The 14998-nt window shown below is 42.5% G+C and overlaps 1 protein-coding gene across 1 annotated transcript in view; it reads right to left on the bottom strand.

Annotated features, from left to right (window-relative positions):
- Positions 1-14998, bottom strand: part of chd7 (chromodomain helicase DNA binding protein 7) — a 72123-nt gene that overhangs the window by 30920 nt on the left and 26205 nt on the right. Inside the window, exons 2-3 of the mRNA XM_079611992.1 lie at positions 11917-13901; positions 948-1366 (exon numbers count right to left, since the gene is read on the bottom strand). Of these exons, the coding sequence (XP_079468118.1) occupies positions 948-1366; positions 11917-13725 (2228 nt within the window). The 5' untranslated portion in view covers positions 13726-13901. The remainder of the gene's footprint in view (positions 1-947; positions 1367-11916; positions 13902-14998) is intronic.

Genomic DNA, 14998 nt, shown 5'->3' with positions numbered 1-14998 from the left:
AATGAGACAGCATTGTGGACTAACTAGCATTAGGTGCCATTTTGAATGGAGACATTCCCCCTCCCCTTTTCCTTTTTCACAAACACACACTTTCCTCCCTCCTCCCCCTTCAGATGACCTACTGCTCTGGCACTGTGCTGCAGATGCGCTTGTTTTGGCCCAGCCCTTTTCCTCTGGATGAAAGGGACGTGGCGGTGGAGTGACAGGCTTTGGATAGGCGAGGGGAGGAGGAGGTTAAGGGGGAAGGCTGACACATTCCTCAGCCGGATCATGTTACTACCTCAGCTAGAGAGAAAAAATGGCCATATAACCTTGCTGCTCTGCATATTCAGGATGGATGCATTTTCTTTGCTCTCTTTTTTGAGGGGGATGGAAATGGTTGGTGGGGTGGGGGGGTTGCATGGGGATTGGAGCACCATGATTATTAACTATATCCAGAAGTGAGACAGCAGATATACAGTGGATATATTTATGATAGTATGATGTTTTAGGCAGTGGTTATTAACATATAAACTCCTGACAGAACAAATGACCAGCAAAGTTGATAGTAACCCTTCACAAAACTAAAAATGAAGTTCGGATAACTAGGGAGGGTTTATCAGAAAGGAGTCAAGTTTGTGGTTTAGCGCATGAGTTCACAACAAAAAAGCTGAAGTCTTCTTATCTATAGACAATATCAAGTTCCTTGTGTCTCAAAAGTGTAATAAAACAGAACACCCCTGACACCTTTAAACTGACTAAACTATGATATAGCACTATCAGCTTAATAATAGTCCTAGAAAACAAATCAAAGTAATTTCTACAATACAATCATTCATGATTATTTAACAGTTTAAAACTATATATATATATATATATATATATATATATTTTTTTTTTTTTTTTTTTTTTTTTTTTTAAAGGCAAGGAGAACGCTACAGGAAACTAAAATTTCAAACTAAAATTACCTGGGCTTTTTGGAACTTTTAGGCTTCGGGGTGGCAGTCTTCACTTTTTTCTCCTTGGGTTCTTTGGGTGTCTTGGGTGTCTTGGGAGTCTTCGGGGTTTTCGGAGTCTTGGGCTCTTTCGGTTCCTTAGGCTCCTTCTCCTTTGGCTTCTTTTTGCTCTTCTTTTCAACAGAAGACTGTTCCACGGGAGTCATAAGACTGTCTCCCTTGTTAATCAGAGCAGCTGCCTCTCCACCAGCCTCACCACTGATGTCGTTACCCTCCTGGCCGTCACTTACCTTGGCTTTCTTCTTTTTCTTCTTTTTTGGCTTGAGCTCGCTCTCCGTCTGCTGTATGTCACAGCTGGCTGGTTGGAGGTTTGGGCCCGAGACAGGTGCCTTACTGGATGTTATCTCCAGGGAAGGGTCTGATGGAGAATGCTGTTTACAGGGGAGAGAAACAGGGAGATCTGTTAGTACCAAGAATGAAGAAATATAAATCAAGATAGAACACAGAATTAGGGTGTATTGATCCACTTCAAATGTTGACTACTATATATATAGTAGTCAACATTTGAAGTGGATCAAAACCTTACATTAAGTTATACATTCTTGTCTTAGGACAACTTAACTTTTTTGAGCCACTTCAAATGTTGACTACAGTATATAAGAGATGCACCGATAAACATGAAGACAATAAACACACGACTGTGACAATATATGTTTTTTCTGTGTTCTTCCAGGCTTCTCTGGTATTTTGATAAGAATAAAGTATTTTAATGCAATGCTAATCAACATAGCCTTTATTACTTTATAGACTTTATGCACCAGACAAACAAGCGCGCAGCCAATTTTGTTTTTGCGGTAACCCTGTATATTTCTACGGCATCACTGGCAGAATGTATTTAGCTGGTTAATTAGATTTATTTATTGTAGAGTTAACAAGTTATTATGAGAACTAATGTTTAAAGAAGATGTCAAATGTCAGAAGATTTTAAAACGAGCTGTTCATTTATACATCTGTAAGATCTTTATGCTGTGGAAATACAAACCGGAAGACAGAACACAACGAGTGGAGCGCTGAAAAGGGGCGGAGCTTCATAAGGTCTATAGAATAGGCTACTATAAAATAATATATTGTCTGCCTATGATAAGAAGCCACATCAGCTCACAAAAGGAAGTTATTTCAGACACTCGACTGAGTAAAAATTGCATTACAAGTTTGAGAAGACGTTTGAAGTAGGGCTGCACAATATATCGAAAAATTATCGTTATCGCGAGAATAGTATATGCGATATCCGTATCGCAGACAGGTTCGATAAATTAAATTAATTTTATGTGCCAAGCATTTGTGTATTGCATGCATAGGCTGTCTATCCAAATTTGACCAATCAGATGTGGCCTTACTATCTTTATGTCCGCCTACCCAGTAGGTGCTAATATGCCATTGGCTAAACCGGGCCCAAAAGGAAACATAGGGGATCAGAGCAGAGAGTGGAAAATAAAAACTGATGGCGGGAGTAGAGACAAGCGAGGAAAATGACAACAGTAAAAAACTTAAAAGAACTGTACGTCTGAAATATGGCAATACGTCTGAAATATGGCAATATTTTGGCTTCAAGAGAGATGTCCACGACGAGAGGAAATAAAACCAATCTCTACAGTCATCTGGAACATTAATACAACAAAACGCAAAGAGAAAATCTTTCACTAACAAAGAAAATAATGACAAAGATTTTTATCTTGGCCACTTTGGCCTAAATTTCTGCATTCAGTGCCGGCCCGAGCCTTTTGGGGGCCCTAAGCAGAATATGATTTGAATCGTGATTTTCCTGAAAAAAATCGTGATATATTTTTGCCATATCGCCCACGACTACCCTCAAGCCATCCTAGGTGTATTTGACATTCTTCTTTCAGATGAATACATTCAGAGTTAGGCCTATATTTAAAAAATGTCCTGGCTCTTCCTGAATTAGACTTTTAAATAATCAGGTAAAAGATATTCTTCTGATCTAATTGAGTATAATCATCATTACATATATAAATGATTTTGTAAAATAGCTAATAAAAATAGCATTTCTCTAGGGAAATGTTATGTCGCAAGAAAAATCGTTATTGCAATATTCAACAACATCGCATATTGCATATTTTCCCAGTATTGTGCAGCCCTAGTTTGAAGCATGTATCTTTGCACATTATGATATGCAAATGCACACTATAAGCAACTCAAACTTGCAGTGCTGTCAGAGATGGAGCAGCAGTTACTACTGATCACAGAGCCACTCTTCACTAACGCTGTGTATTCATTTATAAAAAATAAAAAGAGAAAAAAAAGCAACCTTTGCGATTTCATAAATCGCACTAAGCCAAATTGTGATTTCAGTTTATTTTCGATGAATCGTGCAGCCCTACATCATGCCATGTTACTTCATCTGATTACTATTGCTCCCATTAGTGCCAGTGCAAGTTGTAGCTCAGCAGAATCAATGCAGCAATGGTTTTGCCTTTCTCCTTGCAGTTATCTCTGTTCCACTCTCCATTCATTGCAAAGAGGGCTGACAGGAAACATGTTGGCAGCTGAGCTAAGAGTCCAGTTTCTCAGAGTCCCTGCAGCAGATGGGACTGAGGCATTATGAAACTAATAAATTATATCTATACTTCATAAATGCCTCAGTTTTAAACATCAGCAAATATAATGCAATATGCTACAAAAAACTGCCCAGGTGAAAACAATCTTCATGATTTGCCAGGATGGAAACGGTGTATTCTTTTTAAGCCATCTGTTGATTCTAGTCTAGAGTATTACATTACCATGCACTTCGCTTTAAAACAAAAGACTTTGTAAACCACATCATTGTGGTGATGAAATACATATTTCCTGTAAACAACGGCAGGAGATATAAGGGTGCACAGTGCATGCCAAACAGTGCCAAGGTCACAGAAAATGCCCAACACCCAGTCCAATGGTGGTCATTAGAGCAGCTGGAACAGCGAGTGTTCTGCTGGCACTTTAACGGATAAATGTCTCTCCTCCTGCCAAGCCTCCCCAATAATCAATTGCATGAATGACAATAGGCCTACCGCATGCGCTCTCTGCATTTCTAATTTGACAGCAGCAGTCCAGAATACAATATGTTCAATATAGGATTTCATCTCTCAGAGGGGAAGACTGACGTGTCAGTTAATCTAGCAGGCAAAGTGCTCACTCGATGAGCTAAATACTCCCTGAAGGAGCACTGAGCTTCGGCGCAGCACGGCAGGCTTTTTGCAGGGCGAACCCATGAGTTAACACCCAATTCATCTGATGAAAAGCAGGCTCCCAGACACTGAGCCTAACCCTAGCTAAACTTTATCTTCAAGATTCATTACTTACTACTACTGCTGAACTTCAGTCTGCCTCTGGCTCAGAGGAAATCTAATGAGCTACAAATTTATGGCATTGAAACACCTAGATTTTGTAAGCTACTTACTAGCAGCTAACTACTCCAAACACCCCACCCAGAATGCCAAAGTATAGCAAAGGCTTTCCAATCTGAGAGTCAAACTAGTTTATAAAGCTTTGAGGCTGTTGTTCTCTGTAAAAACAACGGGAAAACACTCTGCCACGTTAGGACTTAAGACAAATATCAAAAAGCTGTCCAAGAGACTAGAACATTTATACACTTGCCATTTTACCCATTCTGTCACAACTTCCTTTTACAACATTTAGTTTGCGCAAATTAAAGAGCAGCAATTGCAAGCATACAACCGTACCTTCCTGGCTATACAAGCTGAATATTTAGGAAGTACTGCTCTGCTTGCATCTCACCCAGAGAGAGTGCGACACCACTAAGACGGCTGTCAGCTGCTGTCAGCCGAGAGACTCAAGAGGCTAGCACCTTGCATGAACTGCTAAACAGGAAATAAAGGAATCATAAACATGGCTGTTCACTCTCCACATAGGGCATGACTGGATTTAAGCCATGGCTAGGGCTGTCATGGTGAAGGAATATGCGATATTATCGGCATGTTATTATGCTATATAAATAAGCTTATTGGGCTATTATTAGGGGCCAAGCATTGAAAGTGCATAGGCACCATTGTATCTGTTCCTATTATTAGTAGGGGTGTGACGAGACCATTATCTCACGAGACAAGACACGAGATTGGGTTAACTAGAACGATACGAGATTTTTGCACAATATTTGATAGAAATCCTCAATGACAAAATTCATGACTGGAAAAATAGTCTGCAGGTGGATTTTGAAATGTTTTAACTAAATCATCTTGTAATGAATGTCATTTCAGTTCTACTTTAAGAGTATGAATTATCAAATACATTGAAATACAACAATATAGAAACACTGTAAAGGTTACCACAAACTCAACTGAAGTATGATTTCACACGGGTCTCTTCAGATCTTACTGTACCATTATGAGCTTCCAGAACTTCTGATTGAGGCTGTGTGTGACCTCCAAATGAAACTACTTTCCACAAATTGAAAATAGAAATAAAAACAGTATAAAACAAGTTTTTCTTAGTCTTATTAGTGCAAACGATAATTAAGTGCAAGTGCAACCATAATCAAAGTAGGCCAACTCTCTCTGTATTCAAAGTGCAAACAGAGAACAAAACAGAGACCAGAGCCACAACGTCCATAGATAGGTTTGATATTGGGAGACGGGCTATTGTATGCAGTCTAATTTGCGCGCATCGTGTTTTACTTTCATTTTCACTCCGTAGTGGCGGTGCTGAGCACGCGTTCTACAAGATAAGGGGCCATTCACACAGAATGTGTTTTTGCTTTGTAAAATGCGATACACTGGCAGTAGAATGGGGGAACTGATTTTAACTTGAGCGCCACATTTTTAGAATGCTGTGTCATCCGCGAGACGCTGCAAAAGATGCAAGACGCGAGCGCAAGGTTACACATCCGTCTAGCGCGTTTACATGGAAAAACAATGGAAAACTACCGCACTGGAATGGAAAAACACGTTCTGTGTGAACCGCCCTAAGACATCTCAGATCGACTCTGTTGCTCAACAAATCCTCTGCCATCATAATGCGATCAGTGAACTGATTCCTGCTGCACTGTCACAGTCTGTGTGCGACTGCAACTCGTGCTGGATGAGCAGAGTAGACGTTTACAATAGCAAAACGACAGTGGAGGCGGCCGCGGTGTACACCGTAATGTGAATGTAGCGGTGGCATATTCTATGCTAATCATGGCGATATCGCGCGACAGCTTTTCACTCGTCGAGAAATCTCGTCACATTTTAGTGTCACGAGATCTCGTCACCCCCCTAATTATTAGGTTTTGATAGGCGTTCCTATTATTATTATTATTCCGCTCTGGGAGTCTATGGCAGCCCATAGAACCACTTGCAGGAAAGTTTCACGAAAATGTAATTAAAATCATCTTCAGACCATGCAGACAAAAAGTTATGGAATTCATGTCATTGTCAAAGCGTTCTCGAAAACCACGCAAACTAATTTTAAGTAGAGCTTGGAAAAACAGACATATGGCTGTATCTCCACAAAGCTTTATCATATTCAGACCAAACTTGGTACATGTCGTGTAATGGTACGTGTAATTATACCACATAATTTTTGTAACTGCGCCACCTATTGGTCAAAAGTGATAATCCATTAAATCATTCAGCTATTTTGCCTTAAATCATCTTAAATGTCTTTAATTGCTCCTTGCTGCAGTTGGTCTGACACTCCCAGCCATGTTGGCATGTCTTGTCTTAAGCTTGGCCCCGATAATTGCTGCTTGCAGCTATATTTATTTAACAGTTAGTTAAGTACAGATTCTCAAATCTGTATCAGCACTGGCACATCTCTGCGTGCGTTAGACAGGCTCAGAGTCATTAAATCACTCATAATATGCCTAAAAATACTGATTAATTTATGAATGAAATCAGGTGTTGAACTTAAAGGTAGGGTAGGTCAGAATTGTCTAAAAAAAACTTTTATTCAAATTTGTTTAAACTGTCTTTATATACCAATGCATAATTAAAATGCAAGTACTCTGAAATAGAGAGTATAAAAAACCGAGTGACTAGTGTATTTAATCTTCAATAAACACAGCTCATTAATTCCATTCACTCCCACCTAAAAACGGTGTGCGCGACTGCGCGCACGTGGGCAGAGCCAGTAATAACGACGGTAGTCATGGCGACGGAGTGTGACAGTCGCGCAAGCCAATCCTGTGATTCGTCCCGAATGGAAATAATGAGCTGTGTTTAATGAAGATTAAACGGTCTAGAGTCACTCGATTTTTATACTCTTTTTATCAGAGTACTTACATTTTAATTATGCATTGATATATATAGAAAGTTTAATCAAATTTGGTAAAAAGTTTTTATATAAATCCTACCTACCCTACCTTTAACTGAGTGCCACTTCACAAGGCTCACTTGTCAATCGGCGTGTCACATGGGTAATGCTGAAGGCTGTTGTTTCACTTCACAGAAATCAATGGCACTGATTCAGTGTTTTAAAAAACAGCATTGACGCCAGTAGTGTTGTCAAAAGACCTGGTACTTCGGTACCATTTCGGTACTAAAAAAATTAAATGGTTACGGTACCAGCTTTTCTTAAGTACCGGTAGTACCGAAGTATCGGATTAATCCGACCGGTTCTTGATGCGCTGTCCGAAAGGTGCACAGTTGCGTCCTCCTCTTCATAAACACACTGAGACATGGCGACCGGCGGCGCTGCTAATGCGGTTTCTCTGAATCCACTTGTTGACAAGAAAGGAGGAAAGAGCCGTTCACATAGCGCGTTTTTTGCGCGTGCAAATTCGTTTTCCAGGCGCGGCGCGCGCCTCTGTTCATGGTTGCATAGCAACGGCAGACGCAACGGAAAGCACGCGCTTGTGGAAAGGAGAAAGCGCTGCAAACTGCGCTCTCCATGATGACCAGGAAGTATCAAAGAATTAATTGATTTCTAGCCCTTGCATTGGCTTTACTACTAGATATATTCATTGAGATGAGAAATAAAAAGACGCCCTGTACAGCTATGATCAGCTGTTCGGCCGAGCTTTCCATGTTCATGTTGTTACGGAAAGGCCGCTGGTTTTTGTCACATGACCTGTTGAGATGCTTCTATTATAAGCCGCGCGCCTACATTTGAAATAACGAATTAGCACGCGCATAAAACGCGATATGTGAACGGCCCCTAAAGTAGTATCGTGTGCGGTTGTATCTAGTTTAAAAGGCCTTTTAAATATGAACGCAGTTTTGGATTAAATAAAAGGACAGTCAAGTCAAACAAAACACGTTTTATCTCCTGTTTAGTTGGTAACACTACAATAAGATACCATTCATTAACATTACTTAATGCCTTATCTAACAAAAACACATTGAGTGAACAATATATTTTTACAACATTAATGTATGTTTGTGAATGTTATTTAATACAAACACTTGATTTTAAAAATGTATTAGTAGGCTACATTATTACCCCAAGGAGAATAATTGCTTCAGTGTATATAACTATTGTTAGGTCATTTTATCTAATGTTATCTAACAAATGGATATACACTTTAATATATGCAAATTTAATCTAAATTAGCTTTGGTACCGAAATCGGTACCGAGAACCGTGGATTTTCACAGGTATCGGTACCGAATACTGAAATTTTGGTACCGTGACAACACTAGACGCCAGTAATGTGAAGTTCCCTCAACCGTTGAAAGCATATTACGACAAAGATATCGCTTTGATCTTCTGACAACTGATGGCCAACCTTTTTATACAAATATATTACTTGACCTGAAGAATGAGACATGTAAATCGCGCATGCTAGGTTCCCTTGTCGCTGTCTGCTCTCTCTCTATTGTGTATGGGGCAGAGCTGCCTGAGCCCTGCCTCCACCTCAGATAGCAGGCAAGATGACTGAGGCAGCGTGATAGGCTAAAATGTTTGTGAAATTAATGATGTAAACAAGCATGTAAACAAAATGGGCAATATACTTCAAAGTTTATTGCGGTCATGTCCATATATCGTGCGAAAAGTCAATATAATAATTATCAAGACAGGCCTAGCCACAGCAAAACGTCTCATGCATGCATTCCCATCTGCACTTCTATTTTAGTTCTTAAAGCCTAGTGTGATGCTGTGAACACTTGCGCTTGGTACCAGTTTGACTGGAGCCACAATGAAGAGTCTGTTCCCTCAGATAAAGCACTGCTCTACTTAAAGGTCACGCTCTCTTTTATTTCTCATCAAACCTCTTAATATTCTATCAGAAAACACAGCACTGGGGTTTAATAGTGCGAGAAGTGAACAGTGCAGTGCAAAGTGAACATCACATCTGACTCACTTCATTCAAACTTCAACCAAGTATAGGATGACAAAGTAAAGGAGAAAAAAACATAGGACTTAAACTATTGGTCATGAATGCATTTTATATTCCTGCCCAAATATTTTACAACCACCATTGTACGTTTCAGAAATGAGAGAAGCTAACCTGCTATAAATAAAATTAACATGTCTCAGCTGGTCTAAAACTGAGATTTAAAGGCAATATATGAAAGTGGTGACATCTTTTCTTTCGTATTGTAAACATCCGTGTAAAATGTATTCTCGAAAAAGACAAATGTAGAGCAAGGACTTGGTTCTACGTATCAGCATAGACCTATCTGATAGTGAGCTTGCAGTCATTTGTAAGAAATGGGCAGGATTTAAGTGGACTAAATGTTTGGTTTGACATGCTTTATAAGAGAGAAGTCTGTCGTAGGGATGTGCACGAATATAAAAAAAATTGAATATTCGATCTGTAATTATTATTCGAAAAATAAAATACTATTCGAATTTTATAAAATTTATGAAGCCGCAATGCTTTGCGATCCAAATCTGTTGGAACTATTTTTCTATTTTATTTGAAAAAAATAAAATAAATTCAATTACTTTATTTATGAAGGTAATCATAAGAAAATACATATAAGCATTGAAGGCTACATGCTGTAAAACGCAAATATTGAGAAATATTGCTTAAAAATAAGCAACCTATGCACACATTCAAATATTCCAACCTTCTATGCACACATTATTATTATTATTAGTAGTATTTTTACTACATAATAAAGACGTAGCTAAATCTATTGTACAGTAGACTAATATAATTATTTGTAAATTTTATAAAAGTTAAACCGAACTTTTATTTTGACGGGTTGCCGTGAAGACCTTTGAGTTTGTGTGCGTATGATATGACGATTTTCTCAAATGAAACGGTAAAATGCTCATGAAGTGACTCTCAGAGTGGCTCTGGAGATTAATTTCATCATAACGTGAGGCAGCAGAGACTGAAAACAGCGCGAGCGCCACTCGTGCTTCAGTGTGTGTGTGTGTGTGTGTGGTAAATGAAACCGCGCGTCTGCGCCATTCATTTACACAGAGACAAGCAGGGTTAATATTTAAATAGTCTTTTTGCAGTTTAATACACACGGTCACTATATCGTGGTATATATTGGCTACAGTGCTCCTAGTAAAAAAGTTAGTCTGGAGCCCCGCGCTTAGATAAACACAGAAGCGACTGAAAACAGGTGCATATTAGTGTACCGAATATACCCGGTACTACAGAAATGCTGGTACCGTCACATCGACTTGGTACCGAAGTACCGGTACTTTGACAACACTAGTAGAAATTACTCTCATCTAGCGGTGAAATTGTTTATTACTACCAACTGAATATTACTTTCTAGGCCATCCCATTCCGAGGGCGTTTTAACTCCTACGGTGGACGTAATATTTCAAATCTGCCGGCAGTCACGAGTAATATCCCCCTCGCATTCATCATGGTGTCACTGAGTGTAAAACCGCGAAAGGCAAAGCTTAAATTTCCAGGTATGTCCCTCTTTGGCTAATGTATTTTCAAGATGGAGGCGCAACATGGCTTCCGCCATTCGAGCGACTCACTTGTATGTATTATAAATGGCAGATTCTATGCTTACGAGAATAAGTTGGTAGAACGGTGTTTTGGCTAAGAATCAACTTAAATTACAGTGTAGCTTTAAGAACTGCGAGGTCAAAAGTGATTATTTTTTATGAAAAGTATGCATAGATTAATCGTTTGTAAGATCAGTAACATATTAGAAAAATAGGGTGAAAATTCATGCCCACTAAAAATCAAATCCTATTAGAGAAATATATATATTAGGATCAAATGACTTTAGGCAACTCATGATCCAGACATGAATTTCATCTAGGTCACAAGTGATGTGGATAAATTAATACTGACTGATCTTAAAATGTCAACCACAAAACTTTAATATAAAGCACATAATCAAAAAGACACCATCACTGACATTGAGCCATGGCTGTCAATGGTGGAACGAGTGAGAAAGAGACACAAAAATATGCAGGATGTGTACGCTGGAATAACAGCAGCCATTGTGTGTGAATGGGTCACTAGAGAAAGAGGCTTTCAGAGCAAAACAAGCTAATGGTATTTGAAGCACGTGACACTGGCTCCCCCCTCCCAACAGGACGCATCCTGCTGTACACCATTAACTCACGCATGAGTCCTCCGAGACAGGCAAAGCAAACACAGAGAGAGAGAGAGAGAGAGAGAGAGAGAGAGAGAGAGAGAGAGAGAGAGAGAGAGAGAGAGAGAGAGAGAGAGAGAGAGAGAGAGAGAGAGAGAGAGAGAGAGAAATGATGCAGACAGAGCGAGCAAGAGGGGAACGGAAGGAGTGCAGACGGGGGAGGAGAATGATGCTTACTGCGAGCAGGAAGGGAGCATTTCCCCTTCAGAGTGGGAAGGGGGGAGGGGTAGGGGTTTGGAGATTAGCACTGTGGCGCCTGTGTCTTGGGGAGGGCCAGGATATGCAGCGAGGAGGAAACAAACAGCTGTAAAAATCCATTTCCACACTTGTGGGGCACGGGCGGCACCATAGCCGACAAGAGAAACCTTCAAGGGCCTTCTGCCACCCACATGCACATGGATTTTCAAAAGGACTTTTAAATGGCAACAGAATGCATGCTTCATTTGCAAAACTCACCTGCATGTGAGGCACTTTCTGCATGGGTGGAGGTGACTGGCGAGGAGGTGCCCATGCCTGCTGAGATGGAGGGGAGTTCTGGTGGTGTGCACCTAGGTGTGTCTGTGATGGAGGAATAGAGGGAGGGGTGTGCACCTGCTGCAGCTGGAAAGGCAATGGGGGCGTCTGCAGCTGCTGGCGCTGCGCTTGTTGAGCAAGCATCCTCTGGTCCTGCGGGACCAGTGGCTCTGTGTGGTTTGCACCCAGTCCTGCTGGAGGTCTTCCTTGAGCGCTCGTGGCCCTGTGATTGGGTGACAAAGCAGCATACATCTGGGTTGGAGGAGGATGTGGGTGCGAGGGATGTGATGGTAGCTGTTGGTGGGGATGTTGCTGCGCTGCATTCATCGGGCCGGCTCCTCTCTGGGCATGAGCCATTGGGCCTTGAGATTGATGTGGCACGACAGGGTAGCTACCAACATCGGTTCCCAAACCAGCACTGGGTGGCCGGCCCTGCTGGGGAGGTGGGGTGCCTGCAGGGGTGGCCAGGTTCCTCATGGGTGACATGGAAGGAGGGGAGGCGTATGATCCCTGAGGTGGAGTCTGTAGATGCTGTTGCTGCAGCTTCTGCTGGGCTGTAGACTGGTTCTGAGCTTGATGCATAGGCTGGGTGTTGATTTGGTTCACATGAATGGGCTGCTGGTGCATTGGTCCCTGTTGAGCCCCAGCTGTGGGGTAGCGCTGGGGCCCAGTTGGGGCAGGGTAGCGTTGCACCTGGGTCACAGGAGCATTAGGGTTGCTGTTGCTGCTGGTGGTAAGGCTCAAGTTGGGACTCATTCCTGAAGTGTTGGCTAATCCCTGATTAAGGTTGCCGTACGAAGGATAGGGAGGGTACTGCCCTGAGCTGTTTACAGTGTTGGAAGGGACTTGCTGGTTGTGCATGTTAAATCCCATGGTTTGGTGGGGTCTTCCACTCATGACCTGCTGCTGCCGTGAAGGGCTTTGTGGGAACTGGGGGTTATGGCTGGCGACGGACTCCGGATGACCCGGACCCTGGCTGGGTCTGTGGAGAAACTGCTGATTGGGTTGCTGATGCTGTTGAGGAGGCTGTGCCGGGTGACGCATGGGGGGCCCCGACATGCCGGGATTCTGAGTTATACCCATGTGACCCATGAAATGATTGGCTTCCTGAGGGAGGCCTTGTGGAAAGTGGTTCATTCTGGGAGGTGTTTGGGTCTGGTTGTGACCCTGAATGGCATAGTCACCACGGCCAATAAAAGGGCCCATTTGGTGTGCGTGTCCTTGTGGTCCAGCAGGGCCGTGCTGATGAGAGGAGGTTTGTGGAGGTTGCTGCTGGAAAGGTGGTCTAGTTTGTTCGGGCACCTGTATCGCTTGAGCACCCCACACATTTCCACCATCTGGGAATGATTGGCTCCGCCCATCTCCTTGTGCACCCGGGTAGACATGATGCCCTGCTGTCCCTCCCGCACTTGGCGGAGCACCATGATAGCGGGAATGAGGGGAGGACATGCCATTTACTGGTCCGTTACCCATCAACCGGCCCCCCTGCTGGTCCATTGGATGCATTTTGGGCTGCTCATACTGATTAAAGTGGTCAAAATGGTGGCCAAGCTTGGCCTGTCCAGGGACAGCAGGTGAGGAGAGGTGAAGAGAAGAGGGGAGCTGTCCGTAGCCTTGGTGCTCATGGGGCATCTGTTGACTCATGGGATTTGCCTGACCTTGGGGGTAGCCACAGTCCCCCAGGCCCTCCAACTCATCAGAGAACAGATTCCCATCATCTCCAAAGAGGTTGATCATGCCTGGGTCAGCCATTACAGCAGTGCTCCTGCTGTGCAGCGGAGCTTCAGAAGCAGGACAGGGAATGTGTGCTCACACAGAGGTGGATGTCCTCAAAGCCGCTAATCCGCTAACTAATCTGCAGCATGTCACTCCATATTTCCTTAATTCTCTCAGAGAACGCAGCGTCAGGCAAAGTCAGGTTACAGGACCTGGAGAGGAAGGGAGAGAGAGAGAGAGAGAGGGAGTATTAACACAAATAGCTCTAGGTGAGAGCAAGCCTCTTCCATTTTGCTCACTTAAACCATGCTTTATTTAATTTTCAGCCAGTGACTCACAGCTGTTGAGAGATATGAGAACAGTTGAAGGGTGGTGAGACTGAGTTTTTTTTTGTGTGCAGTTAAATCAGTTGTAACTGACTCTTTGCCAACCTTTGATCCCAACCCCCACCCTCTGTTCCTTCTGCTCCCAAACAAAAGGGCCAACACACACACACACACACACACACACACACACACACACACGCACAGAGCCTAAATTCATTCATTCTTTACAATTTGTTGATGGTGAGGAAAGAACAAAGGAGTTTAAAGTGAGGCAGCAGCAGAAGCAGTGGTAGTTAAACAACAGCAGCTGCCAGACCAGGCAGGCAGATGTAGGAACACAAGAAGGCGGCCCACCTGCTGAAGCCAAGACTTAAAACCAGCCCTGTTGCTGCCTGCATTTGTGAGCGTTTTTGGAATATTTGAGCATGAGCGAGGTGTAAATTCATGTGCACATCATGTACTTAAGCTGCTCGTCCCGTTTGCAAGGTAATCAGATGAGTCGGAGAATTATGTAGATGTGCCAAACCAGGCAAGGGTGGGGGAAGATGCAGCCTGGTGAGATGGTCTACTCAACCACAACTACCTCCATGTGTGCATATGCAAGTTAGTGAGTGAATATGCACATGTGGGGGGTGGCAAGGAATGCATCGCCTTCATTCTTCAACTACCCTACAAGAAAAATGTTCCATCCCAAGCTCCTCCCATTTAGTTCCTCCTTCAGCCATTTTTCACCCAACCCCCAATTTCCCTCTTTCTCTAGGCCTCTCCACATGGCTGTTAAAACTACCCTGGTGAAAATCTACACTGACCAGCCTAATCTAAGGCCCCATCCACACTACTGCGTTTTCGTTTAGAAACGGAGACCTTTTGCTACGTTTGCACCTCCTGTCCAGACTACATGGCAAAAACGTAGGCCTAAAACGGAGAAGTTAAGAAACGCTGCCAACCCCGTTTTGCATTTTGAATCTCCGGAGGGCGTTTTA

Source organism: Phoxinus phoxinus (assembly GCF_949152265.1).
Source record: "Phoxinus phoxinus genome assembly, chromosome: 5".
NCBI lineage: Eukaryota > Metazoa > Chordata > Actinopteri > Cypriniformes > Leuciscidae > Phoxinus > Phoxinus phoxinus.
The sequence above is the reverse complement of the archived record's forward strand: the minus strand, read 5'-3'. Positions and strand labels throughout refer to the sequence as shown.